Source organism: Erpetoichthys calabaricus, chromosome 8 (genome assembly GCF_900747795.2).
Source record: "Erpetoichthys calabaricus chromosome 8, fErpCal1.3, whole genome shotgun sequence".
Taxonomy (NCBI): Eukaryota; Metazoa; Chordata; class Cladistia; order Polypteriformes; family Polypteridae; genus Erpetoichthys; species Erpetoichthys calabaricus.
Genome location: NC_041401.2, coordinates 125,411,607 through 125,432,946, shown reverse-complemented (window position 1 = coordinate 125,432,946; position 21,340 = coordinate 125,411,607). Strand labels below are relative to the sequence as shown.

At 36.2% G+C, this 21,340-nt stretch overlaps 1 protein-coding gene across 1 annotated transcript in view; it reads left to right on the top strand.

Annotated features, from left to right (window-relative positions):
- The window catches only part of rer1 (retention in endoplasmic reticulum sorting receptor 1), a 60,381-nt gene that overhangs the window by 23,830 nt on the left and 15,211 nt on the right, over positions 1–21,340 (top strand). Inside the window, exons 3-6 of the mRNA XM_028807449.2 lie at positions 3,442–3,546; positions 7,880–7,979; positions 8,367–8,445; positions 11,017–11,152. Of these exons, the coding sequence (XP_028663282.1) occupies positions 3,442–3,546; positions 7,880–7,979; positions 8,367–8,445; positions 11,017–11,152 (420 nt within the window). The remainder of the gene's footprint in view (positions 1–3,441; positions 3,547–7,879; positions 7,980–8,366; positions 8,446–11,016; positions 11,153–21,340) is intronic.

Sequence of the window (21,340 nt, the reverse complement as noted above, 5' to 3'; positions counted from 1 at the left end):
GAACCAATGACGTGCTAGAGCTAGACAAGTCAGCTTCCTTCAGGAAGCAAGGAAATCGCAAAGAGAAGAAAGTTAATTTTTGTGAATAAGTTAATTTCTCTAGTTTTAAGCTTTGTACTGCAAAACAAATAATATAGGGCACCTGTCAAAGTAGTAGACCGTTTCAAAATGAATCACAGGGGAGAAATTCAACACTAAGAAATTTTTACCAGGTGCTTTGCAGTTTCAGGTCACAAGAAGCAATGTTGTAATGTGTGAAAATGTAGTTATTTGATGTTTAATAAATTCCTGCATTTTTCTGCATTCTTTAAGTGCAGTTTATTACCATGGTGAGCTGGAACATATCCAAGCAGTACAGGGAACAAAGCAGGAATCAATTCCTAATCTGATGCTGGTCACTTCTGAGGATAGCAAGGCAATTTAGGGATACAGTTTAACATGTATGGATCATCTGGAGATGCAGCTTTACCCAGACATTGACTAGTCATGTGATTGAACCGTCGTCTCTGGACTTGTGAAGTGATAGCACTATCACTCTCTGTACAAACAATATCTTAACATAAATTTAGAGTTCAGATTTTTTCAATATATATACAGTCCTATGAAAAAATAAATACACTACAAGAAATGTTTGTTTCTTTTTTAATATATGTGGACCTTTCAGGGATTGATCTTCATTTAAACAGTATGTTTAGATAAAGATGATGAAATTTGGGTTTTGCAAAGTTTGATTTTGTAATAATTTATTAAATGAAAAATGAACAGATATGCCAATTCCATCTGTTGACAAAGTAAGTACACTCTTGGCTCTAAAACCTATTTTTCAAACCTTTATGGACAGTTGTAGGAAATGCTTGCTTGAGTTTGTTTATGCTAGTGTCTGACATTGATTAGAAGAAAGTTTCTCCACTTCCCAATGCACAATCCTTTCACATGTGTAATGTTTCAGGGTGTCTTGCATTCACAGTCTGCTTCAAACACAACTTCTAGTTACAGTGGTCAAACCACTCTATCTGTGCCTCATCTGTCCAGGGTGCATTGTTCCAGAAGCCCTGATCTCTGCCTAGGTGTTTATGGGTAAACTGTAGTCTTTCCCCGATGTTCTTTCTGGACAGCAAAGATTTCCTTCTGACACACCTCCCATGTAGATATAATCTGTCCAGCCTTTTAATAATGGTAGACTAATGTTTTTTGACATCAACAGTGGCTAGTGCTACCTGTAGTTCCCATGATGAAATTCTGGGGTTCTTTCAGCAGCTTGTATTCTGCTGTCAAGCTGAGCTTGTCTGGGGTGGATTGGCCTGGGTGAGTTGGGAGTAGTTTGAAATTTTCTCCACTTGTAGATAATCTTTGGGAGAAGTGGAATGGTAGATTTACAATTGTTTGAAGATCTTTTTAAATCCCTTCCCAGACTGACTGGTATCTATAGCCTTCTTTTTGATTGACTCAAGAGAACTCTTTTCAAACTAGACATAGTGGTAACACACAGTTTAACAACAAAGAGAAAACCAAATTAAATGCCTGAGATTTAAATAAGACCGGTTACATCAAGATCCTCTTTAATGATGATCTACTCATTTACACCTGATATGGTGCTCCTGATTCTAATTTTAGGTATCTGATGTAGTGATAAATGCATGGGTGTACTTACTTTTTCCATATGAGAAATTTGCATTCATGTTTGTTTTAGTTACACATTGGACCACAAATGAAAATGTGACAGTGGACTTCAGAATATAAACGTGGTATAATGTTTGTTATTTCACTTTTATCTAGAGAATGTTTAAATGAACATCAAATCTTGATATGTCCACACATATTAAAAAAAGAAAAAACATTACATTGAGTTTATTTGCTTTTTCATATGACTATACACTCAACAAAAAGTGTATGTAATTTTATTTAAGATAGGATGTCTAGAATTTATAAAACACTCCTGAATTGTTTGTCTCTGTCTTGTTTTTGATTACAGTTCTGTGTTAACACAAAGACTGCATTTCCCAGTTTAATCTCATCCAGTTTCATTGTAAAAATTGTGAAGCAGTATAAAAAAAGGGGGGAAAATGCATGTCATCACTGATTTGAACTAAGTGTCCTCTAATGATAGTTTTCTGATAAAGAATAATAAAGCAGTTCACACAGAAAACCACCCTTGTATTTTCATCATTAGCACAAACAATTTAGAAAGGAGAGCTCTTACTTCCTAAACCACCTGTTAAAGTGAAGTTTGATTTGTAGTGTGACATTGCACTCAAACTGAGAATATCAAATTTACACGAACATCACTGTAGAAGATAATTTTATTTCAGTTGTCTTTGAAACCAAATAAGTTGCATCTTTTTTTAATATAATGTGTATATTTTTATTTGTGATTACAATATTAAACACCAAATTTACAACTGATATGACAATCTTGTAAGCGGAACACCAGGAAGACTTTTTAGGTGAAGTTATCAAACTGGGTTATATTTTGCAATCTTTTGTGTCAGTCTAAGCTTCCTGACTGTCTTTTGTAAACATTTGCAACTCCATTATACTTAAACAAGTCACATTTAAGTCTTTCCTTATATGCTTTGACTTATTTTTTGACACCATGGATATATATTTGTCATAAATTCATGCTTTATCTAACAAACTGCCATAGCTGAAAATACATTGAATGATCAATCAGACATCATAGGTGAATGAAGCAATTATATTTATGAATGAATGAAATTGTGAATGAAGCAATTATAAATACAATAGACAGCCTTCCTCACACTTTGATAAATTTGTGATTTAAAAACAAGTTGTAAAATTAAAATGTTTGGACAAAGCAAAATGAAACAGTTCAGTGAAGGTAGACATGCTCCCCAATAATTTACACAGTATAAGGAAAATTGCAATACCTATGATGACATCACAGTTTCATATTCTTTTTGTTTTTTATATTTTAAAATATGGGATCTGCCAGGTTTGCTTAGTTGTCTATTAAACCATCTCCCTTTCAGTGACATAGAAACCAAACTAGGGTTTATAGGGTTTCTTTCCTTTTCAAGAGGCATGTCGCCATCTGCTTAACCTTTAACTCTGCTTGGGAAATTATGAGCTTCTTGACATGTGTTATGCATTTAGAAGCTAATGCAAATTATTTGTGACACATTTTGATTCTGCCACCACTTTGTCTAGCTTTATAGCCTGAATGCTTCCTGTTGCCAGCCCAAAACTTGTATAAAGGTTAAAATTTGTATGTGGTTTGTGCATTCCTCAAGCCAGTTACATTGATATGTAACCCATGCTTATGCAGAGAATACGTTTTAAGTGTCAGATGTCAAGAGACATTGTGGCAGAGGCATGGCGTGGTGAAATAGAAGTGCAAAAGTAACTAAACAAACCTTGGAGTTATAGTATTGGTTGTTGAATTATCCTCTTTTCTGCTTTTTTTTTTTTTCTCTCTTCTAGGTTTACCAGTCCTGGCTGGACAAATCCACACCTTTTGCTGTATTGCGATGGGTGGTTACTTTAGGTTTGACACTAATCTACATGATTCGAGTCTACTTGCTGCAGGTAAGTTAATAAATTTTCAATTTTTCTCAAATACTAGAAATTCTGATAATTTGTATAGAGCACACCTTGTGGTGAAATGTGAAAGGGTGGATGCAATAATATGCCTAAAGAAGGGCTATAATATATCTGAAGAACATGCTGTGGGTATCGCAGCCATAGGGAATTTTTTTGTTTTTTTTTAGTAAGCTGATTATTTGTATCAAAAAAAATAATTTTAAGATGTGTAGAGGGATGTACATTCATAGTAGTTTGGCAAAAAATCTATTTTTCTTTCGGAACTGTTGCATACTTCAAATGTCTCTATTATAAAAAAAAATCCTGGAGAGAAACAGTAGGGCGTCAAGACGTGATCTTCATATTAAGATCATGGAAGACAGTTAAAAGACCCGCGAGGACCTTAAACATGAGACTTTGTGCCAAGAGATTGACCCAGGACCGTCTCACGATGATGTAGAACATGAGATTCTTGCAAGACACGCCCTACTTGCAATTAATATCAAATAAAACAATGGGGCAGCAAAACATTCAGTCTTGTGAAGGATTTGAGCACACACAGATCCAGAGTCTCAGCGCATATAAAGCGTATAAGGACAGTGCGTTATAAATGAAACGACGACGACTAAGCAAAGAAGAAAGCAGCGCAGAGAAAAGAGACTCAAAAGCATCGGAGAGAAAAAAGAGCAAAAAAGAAAAAATAATCTAGGTGCAAATTTAGAAAATAAGGAAAGTAATTATCAGCCTGTAACAAGTGGAATTGAAACAAAGCACGTCCAATCGGGCTCAGAATTAAAAGACAGAGTAGAACTCTATAAACACGTTCACAAACGTTGGTGCTATATACATGCAGAGCAGATTATGAAAGCAGTGGAATTCGAAAGGCTCAAAAAAAAAAAAATCCTTTGTGTGATACACATGTGGAGAAAGTTAAAGAATATGAAAGTAGGAAAATTAGAAAGTATAAAAAAAAAGTAAATATCGCAATAGCGCAAACAAACAAATTATTACTCGAAAAAGGGAAAGTAATCACCATGGACCAGGTGTCATTGGGGGGAAAAAAATGCAGGACAAAGCAAGGTCAGAAATAAAAGACAGTAGAAAATCATAAAACGTCATAAATTGGTTACAAAACAAAGGGGCCAAACACATGCAGAGCAGGTTAGAGATAATGAAAACTGGAATTCCAAAGACTCAAAAAAACGTAGGCACAAAACACATGCAGAGCAAGATACAGAATATGAAAGCAGAAAAAAACAAGTGTCAAAAAATGAAAGTAAACATCACATTAGCGCGAAAAAAGAGAAATTATTACTCGGACAAATAACTAAAAGGCAAATAAAGATTGAATATATGGACACAGGTGACCATATGTCAGAAGTATGTAAATATTGTAAGGCTTTGAAGTTTAATTCAAGAGAATTTCAAAAACGTGTTTACCTCACATGCATTTATTGGTTACTTTGCAAAAAAAATTATTAACTGCTGATGATTTAGATCGCTTTGTCTGTGCTGAAATTCCAAACCGAGAAACCTATCCTGAATTATGGTACAAAGTCATTAAACACATGTCTCATTGACCTAATTTAAAAGATTCAGCATATTGGAATTTGAAAGATTCCAAATATTGTTTTTACATAAGTTCTGAAATAAAAGTGAAACTAATGAAATAGCAACAATTCAAAGAAAAAAAAATCTTAAAAGTGTTTATCCGGAATACCATTCATGGGGGTTGGCGAGCGAAACGAGCAGGGGGCAAAGCCCCCTAGTAAAGTTATAAGTATCAAATTGTCAAATTCATTTAATTAAAGTTTTTAAATAATCTCTCTTACCATTATGGTCTTTTCTACCTTTCATTTTGAATAGTATATATTGTAGCTTTGGGCAAATTTTCAGTCATTCTGTAAGCAAATAGTTGGGTTTAGGTAGATTTTATTGTACCGGAATGAGATTTGTTTGCAGCAGGAATGTACAAACATGAAATATGTTCCACAGATACAGTATAATATGAGACAAAAAGCATGTTTGAAACAGAAAAGGCTAAAATCAAACTTGGTTTAGAATCACATTCTAGTCAGACCTTTTGCTTCACTCTTTTTCTTTTATATATTTTCAGTGATTTGGAGATTGTAAGATAACACTGATGTGGCACTGATGCAATGAGTTAGAACAAGTAACCACAAACACACAGGTGCATTTCTTAGGTAGTGACACTGTCACATAGGTTTGTGCAAAGTCTGACAAAATATTTTGTTATATAAATGAATGAAATGTTAAGCCAGCTGTGAAAACTAAATATGTTTATATAACTAAATGTACCGGTAGTTCAAAATGTAGAATTGAACATGATCACTGTGGTTTGTAATTAAAAATCATGTCATTTTGTAAACCACTTAATCCTGACCAAGGCTGCGATGGGGCTGAAAACTATTGCAGCTAGCGTAAAGTTGATTTTAAAAAGTAAAGCTAAATAACTTGACTGCAGTGCAAAGCTTCCTAAGTGAAAGAAAACCAAATAAAGTTCACATATAAAGAAAAGTTAACATCTAGTGAACAGCAGCGTGAATGTCAGATTGACAAACTTTAAAATAAAAGGATTCAGATTTGCATGATGATTTTACAGTGCAACATGGTGCAATTCTGCTTTGCTGGTTCTGTTTTTAGAAATTGCTTATTTTCGTTGATACTATGCATTCACCTCTTACCTATTACTCTCAATATCCTTGTTAGTTTTCTCCTGGTAATTCAGTCTTCTTTTCATATCACAAAAAGTATGTACTACATTAAACATTTACTCTAATTTGAACCAATGTGGGTGAGTATAGGTGTGATCTTTAACTGGATAATGGATACAGAAGATGTATGAATGAATAGATACTTATTTCTAGCAGATTAACCATGAGAGCTTTCTGCTAAAAGCTTACCTAAATTTTAAAATGTTATATAGCACACAAGGTAACCAAAACACAAATGAGAACATTTAGAAGAAGTTGCACTTTTTTTTCTTTCATTGTGTCTGGCTGGTACTTTGAACTTGTAGGAGCAGGTTTTTCATGGATTAGTATTTTTTGGCATTGTTCAAAAGGGGAATTCTGGATATCATTGCAAAAAGCTTGACTTTCATAATGCATTCATAATGCATTTGTAACACTACTGTAGAATGACCAGGACCTCAGTTTTTATTCCTGTTATCCATATTTGTTGTGGTTTATCTTAGAACAGAACTAAGTGAAATAAGATACAAAATTATACTGTATGAATATTGCGTAATTAAAAAATACATATCAAAAATAAATCTGTGCTACATTCAGGGAACATGGTGGTGCAATGTTTAGTACTGGTGACCCACCCGACGCTGCAGAGATAGGCTTCAGTCCACCTTAAACTAGGATTAAGAAAGTATAGAAAATGCATGGATCAATACTTAAGCTGCATATGTAGAGACTAAATGAAGCAGTAAATTTGCATGGCCCATTATTAGGTCAATTAAAGATTCAATGTGTTGTGTTTTATTTATTGCTACTTTTTTAGCTATGTGTCTGCCATTTTTGGCAGCAGCTCTTTTTAAAAAGTAAAGTAAAAGCAATCCAGATGATTTTATTGAATTTTGTAGTGGTGACAGCTGAAATATCCTATTCCTAGGACAAATTGAAAATATTATATGTCTGATTTTCACTTTAGAAAATTGAGTAATTTGGGATTATATTTAGTTTTATAAAATAAGAAACAAGAGGATTGGATTATGGGACAGTCTTGACTGAATTTACATGTTGTATGGACTTTCACTATTTACAGATACATAGTTGTAACTTCAAGTGATGTGCCTCCTTAGTTTTGCAATCCAGTCTTATCTCAACCTATCCAAAGCAAGTCAAACTGATGACTTTGCTGGCTGTGGCATAGTGTTCAGCCATTCAGAAAATGAATCATTTTGACCAACAAGAGGCATCATGAAGCCCTTAAATATATCTTTAAAAACTGAAAGAGCTCTGTCAAGATTTGATAACCTCCTCAAGCTGCACACAAATAGCCTAGGCCCACTGGGAAATCTTCTTGCATAAATTAATATTTCTAAACATTCTGCAAATCTCAGAGGGTGACTGCTAAGTAGCTCCCTGTAGGCTTAACGTGCCAGAAAAGAGCTAACTTTTCACTCACAGATTACCAGACGTGATAGCAGGAATCCCCTTAGTGACAATGTGGTTTCAAATTAAAATTGACAAAGGAACAAAGCACTTTAATTTCAGAGTGTTTTTGCCCTCAGAGTTTACTTTTTATTTAATAAGAATGGAACTATTATTTAAATAATCATGTCTTTGTTTTACATCTTTCTTTTCAGGGATGGTATATTGTAACATATGCACTTGGGATCTACCATCTTAATCTCTTCATCGCTTTTCTATCACCGAAAGTGGACCCATCTTTAATGGAAGACATGGGTAAATCCGTTTGCTTTGATGCAGACTTAGAATATCTTTACACTGATTGTCATCCTCAAGTGCATTTTAAGTAGCTTAATATAATCTCTAGCTGAAATAAAGACTTAATAATAGTCAGACTTTCTGTCTTTTTTTTTTTTTTAAATTCAGTGTGGTGCTTCCCATCATGCTAAGAATTAACTATCTCATTTCAGTCAGAGCATCATCACAAGTACACTTCCTGCATCTCATCATAGCTTATGGCAGTTTGTATTTGACAGCTGTCCTCAAACTTGTTTCTATTAATTGTATTGTTATTTTGCGTTGTATTTTCCCTTTTTGATCCTTTTCATATGTCTAACCTGTCTGTCAATTAACTCGATATTTTCTTTCTGGCTTCCCTTCTAGATGATGGCCCTTCATTACCAACAAAACAGAATGAAGAATTCAGACCATTCATTAGAAGGTTACCAGAATTCAAATTCTGGTAGGTTTATTCAGAATCTTCAAGTAACACACCTGCCTTGCAAAATGTATTCAGAAACTGAGTTAATTTTTTTTCAAAGATTTACAAATGTCTTAATATGATTTGTTGGTTGACACAGAAGGCAGATTGGGGGGGGGAGGTGCTTCCAGGGAGAATATGAGTGGGTATTTAAGTTGTCATATTCTATAGTTAGACAGGAGGCATCAGAAATTTCCTAACTTCACGGTTTCTTGGAGCCAGTATCCATTCTGGAAGCATTGAATGCAAAGTAGAAATCAGTTTCGAACGGAAAGCCAGTACAAAATTCTACACATCCCAGTAAATTTAGTTGATACCTATTTATTCAGTTGTCATTGAGTCAACGTTTAGTAGAAACACCATTTCACTGAAATCATAATAATGTATTTATTATAATGCGACTGTGCTAGCTTTGCGTATCAGGACACTGCAGATTTTGTCCATTTGTTTCTTTAAAATTGCTCAGGAATCCCCAGGTTTGGGCTGTTTATAAAGAGCAAATAAACATATACAACATTTTCTCAATTGGACTGATTTTTCTGTTTTTGAGAAATTTCAGAACATTGTCCTTTTCTGGCATTTAGTGTATCTTTTGGGTCATTTCTGAGTTTGGAAAATTAATTTTCTTCTAGGGCCATATAAACTGTAGTGACCTTTTTTCTTTATGTTCTCCCTTTACAAAATGTTTAGTTCTTAACACCGAAAAGCAACGTTTAGTTCTTAACACCGAAAAGCAACCCCAGCACATAATAGTTAAATCAGCAGGGTTTGTGGCCACAGGCTGACTTGAAGTGTTAGACTTTTGCTAAACGTATCACTTAAAACTGAGGCTAAAACGGAATTTTTTTTTTGTCTCCATATTTCTTTTGGTAAACTGTATGAGATGGGAGGTATGATATTTCTCAATGATGGCCTTCTTTTTGCCATTTTTTTCATGATGCCCATGTTTATGAAGCACGTGTGCAGTTGTTGTATGCATAGATTCTGCCACTAATGACTATAAATCCCTTAATGTTATTGCATACCTCTTAGTAGCTTTTTCACTTTTCCAAATTGAATCCTTCTCTGGTAAGCATCTACACAGGTTCATAGATTCAGGTGCTACATTATTTTAAGTACATCAAGCTTTGAGAGGTACGCTATTAAACTAAAGCATCTAAATCAGCAAGTCAGAGGCCCCACTTACTCAAATGAGGGTTGGAGTTCCCTTTATCTTAACTGAATAAGCTGCTTTCTGATTCAGAGATTCACATCCTCACAGCCTGTGTCAGGATGCGAAATAGACTGTGACGCGGCCCAAAGTGATCTCTCTTACACTGCAAACAATAAAAACGTAAAATATATTTATATATATAAAAAAAAAAAAAAAAAAGGTTGGGCTTTAGAGCAACTTGGTTGGGAAAACTAGTGTTGGAGAGGAGAATCAGGCCTCCGTAATTAAGTCAGAAATAAATTGTAGAGTTTTCTGATGTTATAGACCTCTGTCTTGAGATAATAGGTGATAGCTCTGCTGCATCAGCTCAATTTCTATGCCACATTGTACTGTTATGATACATTGAGTTGCTACTTTTTTCCCATTTCTACATTTTATTTCTTCACTTAGTGTGAGAAGTTTCTGTAACTATATTCTGAAATCTTGCACTGCCTTATAGCAGTGCAGATGTATGCAGCTTTTTTTTTTTCTTTCAGTAGCTAGGAAGTAAAGAACCAGGTATGTTGTGTTGGTGCACAAGTGCCTTATCTTGGCATAATATTTTTTGCATTTATGTGTGTATTTTTTTTTAAACCTTGAATAAAAGTACACATTTTGTACAGTTAATGTAATCTGTATTGTCACATTAACATTGTCGCTAATGGAGTTCTATTTATGTATCAAGTCATATCAGAAAAGTATACATGTTAAAAATTGGGTTCATACAGTACTTGCTAAAAATTGGATTCATACTTGCTGCTTTCCTTGGCAACTAATGTTATGGTGAAAGAGGGGCCTTTTTTTTTTTTTTTATATAACTGAGGGCACATTTAAATAACACTAGATGGGTGCACATTGGCACAGTTTTAAAACCCTGAAGTTTGTGTGTTTTATTGTTTCCTACGTTTGTTACAGTATTTGGCTGAGGCTGCCATTATATGGATAGGCCCATGTAAGTTAGCTGTTAATTTATCAGACTGTGCCTTTGAACAAACAGATTTCTCATCCAGGGAATATACTGGCTACCGTCTCAGAATCCCAGAGATTTCATCCTAACAGCAATTGCCAGAACTGATCCTAGACAAATAGTAAAGTCCATTGCAGGACATTACAACACATTCTCATATAAGACCAGTTTAGTGCTGCTGATTAGCCTAACCAACATAACTTTGGGATGTCAATGGCATACAGAAACACCTGGAAAAATGCCATACAGACATGGGCAGAATGTGCAGACACCTCACAGAAAGTAAATGGACAAGCATTAAAAGCCAATTTTAAGTTTGTAACATTGCAATATATGCAAGATATGTTTTCATTATGCTAATCATATCTTTCATTGTGTGTATTATTTTACCCAGGCATTCTGCAACCAAGGGGATCGTCATAGCTATGATTTGCACATTTTTTGAAGCCTTCAATGTGCCGGTTTTCTGGCCAATTCTTGTCATGTATTTTATCATGCTTTTCTGCATCACAATGAAGAGGCAGATTAAGGTATGCAAATGATACTTGATTATTTTTTTTATAAACAACTAGACAGATTAAACTTGTTAACTTAGAATTTTTACCACATAGAAGCTGCAATCTTTCATAAAGTGTTGTGGGTTAGAGGATCACATGAACTTCACTTTTTTTGTTTTGTGGACTGGGTAGATGATAGACTATTCTTCACTAAATAAACCAAACCTGCTTATGTTTTTAACACAAGGATTATGAATGTATGTATGTACAGTATATACAGATGCAGAATCATAGAGCAAATTTAATATAAATTGGTTACTTTCTCTCTTTCCCTGATAAATAAGTCACAAATGAATTAATTACATTTTTGTGTTTAATTATTTTCTAAAGAATTTGCCAAGAAAACATAGTTTGTAGTCAGTTGGTCAGTTAAATGGGTAATCGTCATCTGGTTTTCATGTTCGTTGGTGCATATGCTTGTTGGCTGTAGCTAGCATTTTTTCTACAGCTCATATGTATGGAAGTGTTAAGTATGTGTGATGTTATAAAGCTTGAAACTGCCGAGTGGCTGGGGGCCTGCAGGTTCAAGCTTTAAAAAAAAAATAAAAAAATATTATGCTCATGAGTTTTAGCCTTTCTATTAAATTTGGAATAGTTCTATAAAAGCTAAAGATTTGTCAGACAGATTATTTCTTTCCCCTTAAGTAATACAAACAGCCAGCAATATATAAGGTAGTACATTTTTTGTCTTTACCTTAGTTACAAAGTTGCAAAAAGTATTAGCCTCAGAGTGAAAAGATAAAAGATTTACTTAAACTTGGTCTGTGTCAAGGTCCTGCTGTCTGACTTCATCTTGAGGTCTTCAGGGCTCAAACGGAGATTCCAAAAGTGCACTGTTTTGTGCTATGTTGTCCAGGTCTACCAGTTCAGTAACCTCTCTCTGCTTTAAACTGGTATTACACCACATAACATGTCCTATTATTTTTCAGAACTTGTCTTCATTTATGTAATTATAAGCAGCAAGTTTTAGACATTTGCAGCAAATGCCCATCATCATGAGTTGTGTATTATGTTACCATCAGCACCTTGATTATAGTGCTCCTAACATGAAACTGCAGTTCTCTGTAACTTACTACAGCAAAGTTAAACTGTTTTGATTTTTCTCAAATCACAAGTTGTAGGGATGGTCTCTTATGTCTGTGAGAGTTAATAGCCAGTGGGCATTTAGTCATAAATACAATGCATCAGTTGCTCACAAACAGGAAGAACAATGGTAACATCAAGGAAAGAAGGAAATTCAAAGCTTTATACTATGTAAACAATAGTGTTTTCCCACTGCAGGAACTCTGTTTTCAGGAACCAATGAATTCCTGTAAAATGTAGGCCCTGAAGCTACTTGTAGTCCCTCGCCAGTTTCCTCTGTTGCATTCTCACTGCACAACAGGAACTGTAACCTTTGTGCACAATATGTGCTGTACAAAGAAAAGTGATGCAAGGCGAATTGAGGCACAATCGGGAGTTTATGGGGGCGCCCCACCATCCTCCAAACTTCTTTCTCTGTAGTGATTGAGATTTCATGGGGGCACTAACTGCTTCGATGCAGTCCATGGCAAAGTGCACCAGGGAGGTGGATATGAAGACTGGACTCTTCAAAGTCCAAACTACTAACACATTTGTAAGATGGCACCAATGCTTGTGATCAACCAATCAGCACAATTCATCACCAGATCCCTACCCATAATAGTTCCTGGTTGAATTAAAAGTACATATCCTGGAATATTTAAAAAAAAAAAAAAAAAAAAAATACCAGGAACTACAAATGGCATGAATTCCTGCAGTGGGAATGCTACAAAAGTTCCAGAGTTTCCAAAAAGTCTCTGGTTCCTGAAAAAATTTCCTTTCAGTGGAAGAGCACTTAATGACACTATAGAAGAAAGTACAGGCTACAGCAAAGGTGCTAGCTACATGTTGAACTCCAGACTGTTCACTTTTGTGCAGTACTTCTCTTTTTCTTTTGATGTGCTTCACACTTACTGGCTACCAAAATGAGACGACCTAATGGTACTTATATAGTGTAATATTTTGATGAAAAGTAGTGAGGGAATCGGTCATCCTTTCCATTCCTAGTTATATAGTTCGATACCCTCAGAGACACCAAGATTCAGCAAATGCAGTTGTTAAAGTTGACATGCTGTCTCTTACTAGAAGTTGTTTCCAGCAAATATAGTATGATACTAGACTCTGAGGTTGTTCTCTTCGTGACACCCTACCTCTACTCATCTGCTGAGATCTGGCACATGCCTAGGCAGTAAGTTGTCTTCTGAATAATACAGAAGCTGAGCTCAGGCTAATTTCACACAGAGCAAGAAGCTAGTGCTGACATTGGATTATAAATGAGGGAGTGGACATTTTGCTGTTCATTTCTTTATACATTTAAGTCTCCTGCCTTGTATTTGATAACATGTGCATAGGCTTGACCATCAGGAATGGCATAGGTAAGTAATAGTCATTGACCTTAATGACCAATAATGCATGAGAGTCTGGTTCATGTCTGTAAGAGTGTCATATGGCTATCATTGATACTGCTTAATCAAATGGGGAGATCCATATGCTTCATACAACAGAGCGCTCAAGTCTAGCAGTCCACTGTGAAAGTCATGATTTAGCTTTCTAATGAGTTTCACTTTTGATAATGTGGGAGTTTGATGTAAAGTATGCAGACAAAGCCTGTAGCTCAAGTCTGAGATGTGCATTGAAATTCTAATGTGCTATGCTAAATACAAAGAAGACCGTGCCACTCTCTCTATAATAGTGGAACTATATCATGTTAGTATACCATACATGGAATTTTGTCCTATTCTTCAGATGCCAACCAAGATGAACATAATAAATTAATTCAGCACATGGAGTGGACTGTCTTAAGGGTAACATGTAGAGTGTTGGTTTACATTTTCTGGGTCTGTTCTTTGTTTAGTCTCCTGTACTTTCAGGTAACAGACATTTTAAATTGTATATCAGAGTGTATTTTATTCAACAGATAACATATCTTCTTTAATCTTGTTCAGAACTTGTGGTTTGGAGTAGAGAATACTTATGTACAGGTCCATGAGGTGTTAGTTGGGGACTGTGAGAATAAATCAGCATTGTGGGGTGCTTTTTTTATCTCAAATGTTTTATATGCTAAACTGTTTAAATTAGGGTTGTGAAACGTCACCTGTTAAAAGATGCAATTAATTGTCAAAGGTATAACGTGTCATTTTCTCCTTAATTACATTTAACACGTGTTGTTCAATATCCTTTGCTATCTAATCCATTGCTTTTCAGACTGGGGGCCATTAATAATAATAGTACCAAAAATAGATCAGTCAAAGCTGATATTATTAAAAAAAATTTTTAATTGAATAGTTTTCAAGTAAGCCAAGTAAAAAACTTCTTGAATTTGGCCAGTATGCACCAAGATGGATTTATGCAACAGAGGTATTTAGATAAGTCGTCTTTTTCTCACCCTATCTCTCCAGGAGCAGGCCTCATGTCTCCCTCTGCAGTCCAGTCTGCCAGATTTTTAGTTTTGGTGAACTTGTGTTTTGTACCATCATTTTTAGTCTGCCAATTTTTAAAACTGTTCTAAGACAGAATAATATACAATTATAGACAAATTATAGCAATTGTTAATAATAGAATATACATATCTAACATTTTATTTTAGTATTATTAATATTAATCATCAGTAGCAAACTGTTGTTTCAGACAGAGTTGCTAATGCTTGGTAACCTTGATCCATCCTTTTAAAAAGTGTAGAAATATACTGAACTTAGAGGCAGAACTGTGCTTAAAGTTATCAAAACTGGAAACCTATTTTGACAATGATGAGCCTATAAAACATTTGGACACTCAACTTTCACAGTTGGCTTAGAATTATTTTTCTCATTTTTTGACCTGGGGTTATATTTAACTTGAGTTATTTTCCTGCTGTCTCGATTTATATGTAACCGTATATTAAAAATATGGAAAGCTTAGCCTTTCCAATTTTTATTTCTTATCAAAAATACTACTGTTCCGATATTTATAAGTAATTAATTAAAAAAGCATTTGGTATACATAAGAAGAAACAAAAGACATAAACAACCACACAGAAACATTCTGCAATCACTTGTTAGTATCCCCAAATGGAGTATTAAAGAGAGGGGCAGGAGTTAAGAAATGTCACTTAGTTGTGCCTAGTTAATGTTCAGTACTTAACAGTACGACTGTAAGAAAATGAGGGTACTACACCAAGAAAAAAGCTGAAAACCTCTGGCCTAGAAATATTGTGCGACATTTAATTACATACAGTATGTGTCAATAATCTGGTATATTTAAGTATTTGCTTTGATTAATTAGGGCTACTATTATACAAATTCTTGCAGTGTTACTGCTGTTAGTAATAACTGAGATTCAAAATTTTGCTCCGTTCTGCAGCATTGGCTTTATTATTTTAGCTGGGGGCCTTGACTTGAAAGTTTGGGAATCCTTGATCTAAGCTATTCCATTAATTTTGTTTTAGAAAGACACAATTTATGATAGTTGTCTCTCAGATGGTAGAAAGGGAAAAATGTTGATACTTGTAAATTTACTGCTGGCAAATTTAAATATAAAGTAAATTTAGGACAGTGGAAATTCTCGGAGATATCATGTAATATATACATTTTTTTCTGCTCTCTACATGGCAAGTTTCCTGTGCATTTAAGGAGAATCATTTTGCACCAATGAATTCAGAGATTCAGTTACCTAAGCTTACTGAGTTGTGGATGAACACATAATTAATTTTTGCCAGCAAAGCAATATACACACTACAGCAAACTTAGCTAGTAGCATTGTTACTCATTTGTGCATAAAGCTAAAGTTAGCCACTGCTGCCCTCTTGAGGTGGTCAAAATGTAGGGCTAAATCCAGAATAGTCTGTCAAGTGGCTGCCTAGTTTTGTCGAGCAAACCAACAGGAACACTGTATAGGGAAAGAAGTGAAGTGAACTTGGGTTATTTTGACTTTCTTTAAATAGGTACAATCTGTTTTTTAGAGTTTTTTAAATTTGGTAACTCATACTAGTTATTTAACATACTAGTTAAATAACTACAAGGAGGATAAAAAAATCTTTGAAAATGAATATATGAATATACACACACAAACATGAAAATATGAGTACATACATGTTTAAATATTTTAATAAAGTGACACTCAAAATTCTTGTCTTTGCCCTTGATGAATAGTGGGTGGACAGAGTTGTTATTCCAAACTGGAGGCACATCCGTACTGCACTAAATACATCATCAGTTGCAAGTTAAAGAGCATTGCAGAATGTGGCATAATTAATCTAGCTTGGAAAAAGGTAAACCAGTAAAAACTGCTCAGCACAAGAAGAGATTGGGACAAATTAGTGGGTATGAGAAAAGAAAAGGGTCATACATGAGGGAGGATTCAAATGTGACACTTTGGGGTCTTTTGAAAGATTCAGTGGAATAATAACCAGGAGCAAAGAAGAAAAAACATGGATGATGTTCTCAACAACTAGGATGGTAAAACACTTCAATGTACAAATAGAGTTTACAATAATTGTGCAGGCTAGTTAGGTAGCTACTAAATCAGTTAATTACTGTTTCCTACCATCAGAACTCAACATAAAACTCCCATAACACAAGTCCTGTTGACAGCACCAATGTGACACAAATTCTGTCCTGGGCCCCACTTACCCCTTGAGATGGCTATGGACTGTCCAGTTAGAGGGACAACCCAGATCATTTAAAACATGGACTGAACAAGGTGCTGGAGACATTCGTTATTAATTTTGATCACTGCTGATTTGATAGTTCCCGTATCACCTCATTTCAAAGGAAATGAGATCTGGTTAGTATGTAAATTATTGGAGTAAACTGAAGTTGCTGTGAAATGACTGTGAAATGACTTTTAGATAATACATCTCACATCTTAACTGCAATCTTTGACTGCTTACTTATTAGTTGTACGTTTTTACTTCTCCAGAGGAAGCACTGTATGTGTGTGTGTGTGTGTGTGTGTATATGTGTATATATATAATATAATATTGTGTGTGTGTGTGTGTGTGTGTATATATATATATACTGTATGTGTGTGTATATAAATATACAGTGGGGCAAAAAAGTATTTAGTCAGCCACCAATTGTGCAAGTTCTCCCACTTAAAAAGATAAGAGAGGCCTGTAATTTTCATCATAGGTATACCTCAACTATGAGAGACAAAATGAGAAAAAAAAATCCAGAAAATCACAGTCTGATTTTTGAAGAATTTATTTGCAAATTATGGTGGAAAATAAGTATTTGGTTACCTACAAGCAAGCAAGATTTCTGGCTCTCACAGACCTGTAACTTCTTCTGCAAGAGGCTCCTCTGTCCTCCACTCGTTACCTGTATTAATGGCACCTGTTTGAACTCATTATTACTATAAAAGACACCTGTCCACAACCTCAAACAGTCACACTCCAAACTCCACTATGGCCAAGACCAAAGAGCTGTTAAAGGACACCAGAAACAAAATTGTAGACCTGCACCAGGCTGGGAAGACTGAATCTGAAATAGGTAAGCAGCTTGGTGTGAAGAAATCAACTGTGGGAGCAATTATTAGAAAATGGAAGACATACGAGACCACTGATAATCTCCCTCGATCTGGGGCTCCACGCAAGATCTCACCCCGTGGAGTCAAAATGATCACAAGAACGGTGAGCAAAAATCCCAGAACCACACGGGGGGGACCTAGTGAATGACCTGCAGAGAGCTGGGACCAAAGTAACAAAGGCTACCATTAGTAACACACTATGCCGCCAGGGACTCAAATCCTGCAGTGCCAGACGTGTCCCCCTGCTTAAGCCAGTACATGTACAGGCCCGTCTGAAGTTTGCTAGAGAGCATTTGGATGATCCAGAAGAGGATCGGGAGAATGTCATATGGTCAGATGAAACCAAAATAAAACTTTTTGGTAAAAACTCTACTCGTCGTGATTGGAGGAGAAAGAATGTTGAGTTGCATCCAAAGAACACCATACCTACTGTAAAGCATGGGGGTGGAAAATCATGCTTTGGGGCTGTTTTTCTGCAAAGGGACCAGGACGACTGATCCGTGTAAAGGAAAGAATGAATGGGGCCATGTATCGTCAGATTTTGAGTGAAAACCTCCTTCCATCAGCAAGGGCATTGAAGATAAACGTGGCTGGGTCTTTCAGCATGACAGTGATCCCAAACACACCGCACGGGTAACGAAGGAGTGGCTTCGTAAGAAGCATTTCAAGGTCCTGGAGTGGCCTAGCCAGTCTCCAGATCTCAACCCCATAGAAAGTCTTTGGAGGGAGTTGAAAGTCCGTGTTGTGTTGACCAGCGACAGCCCCAAAACATCACTGCTCTAGAGGAGATCTGCATGGAGGAATGGGCCAAAATACCAGCAACAGTGTGTGAAAACCTTGTGAAGACTTACAGAAAACGTTTGACCTCTGTCATTGCCAACAAAGGGTATATAACAAAGTATTGAGATGAACTTTTGTTATTGACCAAATACATTTTTTCCACCATAATTTGCAAATAAATTCTTCAAAAATCAGACAATGTGATTTTCTGGATTTTTTTTTTTCTCATTTTGTCTCTCATAGTTGAGGTATACCTATGATGAAAATTACAGGCCTATGTCATCTTTTTAAGTGGGAGAACTTGCACAATTAGTGGCTGACTAAATACTTTTTTGCCCCACTGTGTGTGTGTGTGTGTGTATATAATATATATATATATATATATATATATATATATATATATATAATATTGTGATGGACGACCGGCTACAGACTCCGGTCGACACCCCCAGGCCGCCAGGAGGAGCCCTCCAGACAGCATGATGGTGCCCCGAGTTCCAGCAGGGCCTCATGGACTTTATAGTTGGTATACACAGCCCTGCTGGATACCTTGGGGGCCGCCGGGAGTCGCTGTAAGGGGGCTCGTGGGCTCTTGTGTGCCCTATAACCCGGGAGTACGTCATAGTCATGTGATGGAAAGAAACGACGTGCTCCCGGGATGAAGAAAAGGACTGTTTACCCTGACCCGGAAGGAACACGGACTTGTGGGCTTGGCCAGGAACCACTTTCGGGTCAGGGGATATAAAAGGACTATGGGAAAGCCCAGACACTGAGCTGAGCTGGGAGGTAGGGTGGCGAAGTGTCTGGGCGAGGAGGATTGTTTATTGAGCAGTGTATTGTTTATATGAGTGTGGTGTGGAGAGTGCTTTGTGCACCTGAAGACAAGAAAATAAATAAGTCTTGTGATTTTACAACGTGTCTGGAGTGGTACCTGAGGGTGTTAGAGGTGGCTCCACGCCTCTACTGCTACAATATATATATATATATATATATATATATATATATATATACAGTGGTGTGAAAAACTATTTGCCCCCTTCCTGATTTCTTATTCTTTTGCATGTTTGTCACACAAAATGTTTCTGATCATCAAACACATTTAACCATTAGTCAAATATAACACAAGTAAACACAAAATGCAGTTTGTAAATGGTGGTTTTTATTATTTAGGGAGAAAAAAAAATCCAAACCTACATGGCCCTGTGTGAAAAAGTAATTGCCCCCTGAACCTAATAACTGGTTGGGCCACCCTTAGCAGCAATAACTGCAATCAAGCGTTTGCGATAACTTGCAATGAGTCTTTTACAGCGCTCTGGAGGAATTTTGGCCCACTCATCTTTGCAAAATTGTTGTAATTCAGCTTTATTTGAGGGTTTTCTAGCATGAACCGCCTTTTTAAGGTCATGCCATAGCATCTCAATTGGATTCAGGTCAGGACATTGACTAGGCCACTCCAAAGTCTTCATTTTGTTTTTCTTCAGCCATTCAGAGGTGGATTTGCTGGTGTGTTTTGGGTCATTGTCCTGTTGCAGCACCCAAGATCGCTTCAGCTTGAGTTGACGAACAGATGGCCGGACATTCTCCTTCAGGATTTTTTGGTAGACAGTAGAATTCATGGTTCCATCTATCACAGCAAGCCTTCCAGGTCCTGAAGCAGCAAAACAACCCCAGACCATCACACTACCACCACCATATTTTACTGTTGGTATGATGTTCTTTTTCTGAAATGCTGTGTTCCTTTTACGCCAGATGTAACGGGACATTTGCCTTCCAAAAAGTTCAACTTTTGTCTCATCAATCCACAAGGTATTTTCCCAAAAGTCTTGGCAATCATTGAGATGTTTCTTAGCAAAATTGAGACGAGCCCTAATGTTCTTTTTGCTTAACAGTGGTTTGCGTCTTGGACATCTGCCATGCAGGCCGTTTTTGCCCAGTCTTTTTCTTATGGTGGAGTCGTGAACACTGACCTTAATTGAGGCAAGTGAGGCCTGCAGTTCTTTAGACGTTGTCCTGGGGTCTTTTGTGACCTCTCGGATGAGTCGTCTCTGCGCTCTTGGGGTAATTTTGGTCGGCCGGCCACTCCTGGGAAGGTTCACCACTGTTCCATGTTTTTGCCATTTGTGGATAATGGCTCTCACTGTGGTTCGCTGGAGTCCCAAAGCTTTAGAAATGGCTTTATAACCTTTACCAGACTGATAGATCTCAATTACTTCTGTTCTCATTTGTTCCTGAATTTCTTAGGATCTTGGCATGATGTCTAGCTTTTGAGGTGCTTTTGGTCTACTTCTCTGTGTCAGGCAGCTCCTATTTAAGTGATTTCTTGATTGAAACAGGTGTGGCAGTAATCAGGCCTGGGGGTGGCTACGGAAATTGAACTCAGGTGTGATACACCACAGTTAGGTTATTTTTTAACAAGGGGGCAATTACTTTTTCACACAGGGCCATGTAGGTTTGGATTTTTTTTCTCCCTAAATAATAAAAACCATCATTTAAAAACTGTATTTTGTGTTTACTTGTGTTATATTTGACTAATGGTTAAATGTGTTTGATGATCAGAAACATTTTGTGTGACAAACATGCAAAAGAATAAGAAATCAGGAAGGGGGCAAATAGTTTTTCACACCACTGTATATATATATATATATATACACAGTGGGTACGGAAAGTATTCAGACCCCCATCAATTTTTCTTTCACTCTTTGTTATATTGCAGCCATTTGCTAAAGTCATTTAAATTAATTTTTTTCCTCATTAATGTACACATAGCACCCCATATTGACAGACAAAAAAAAGAATTTTTGAAATTGTTGCAGATTT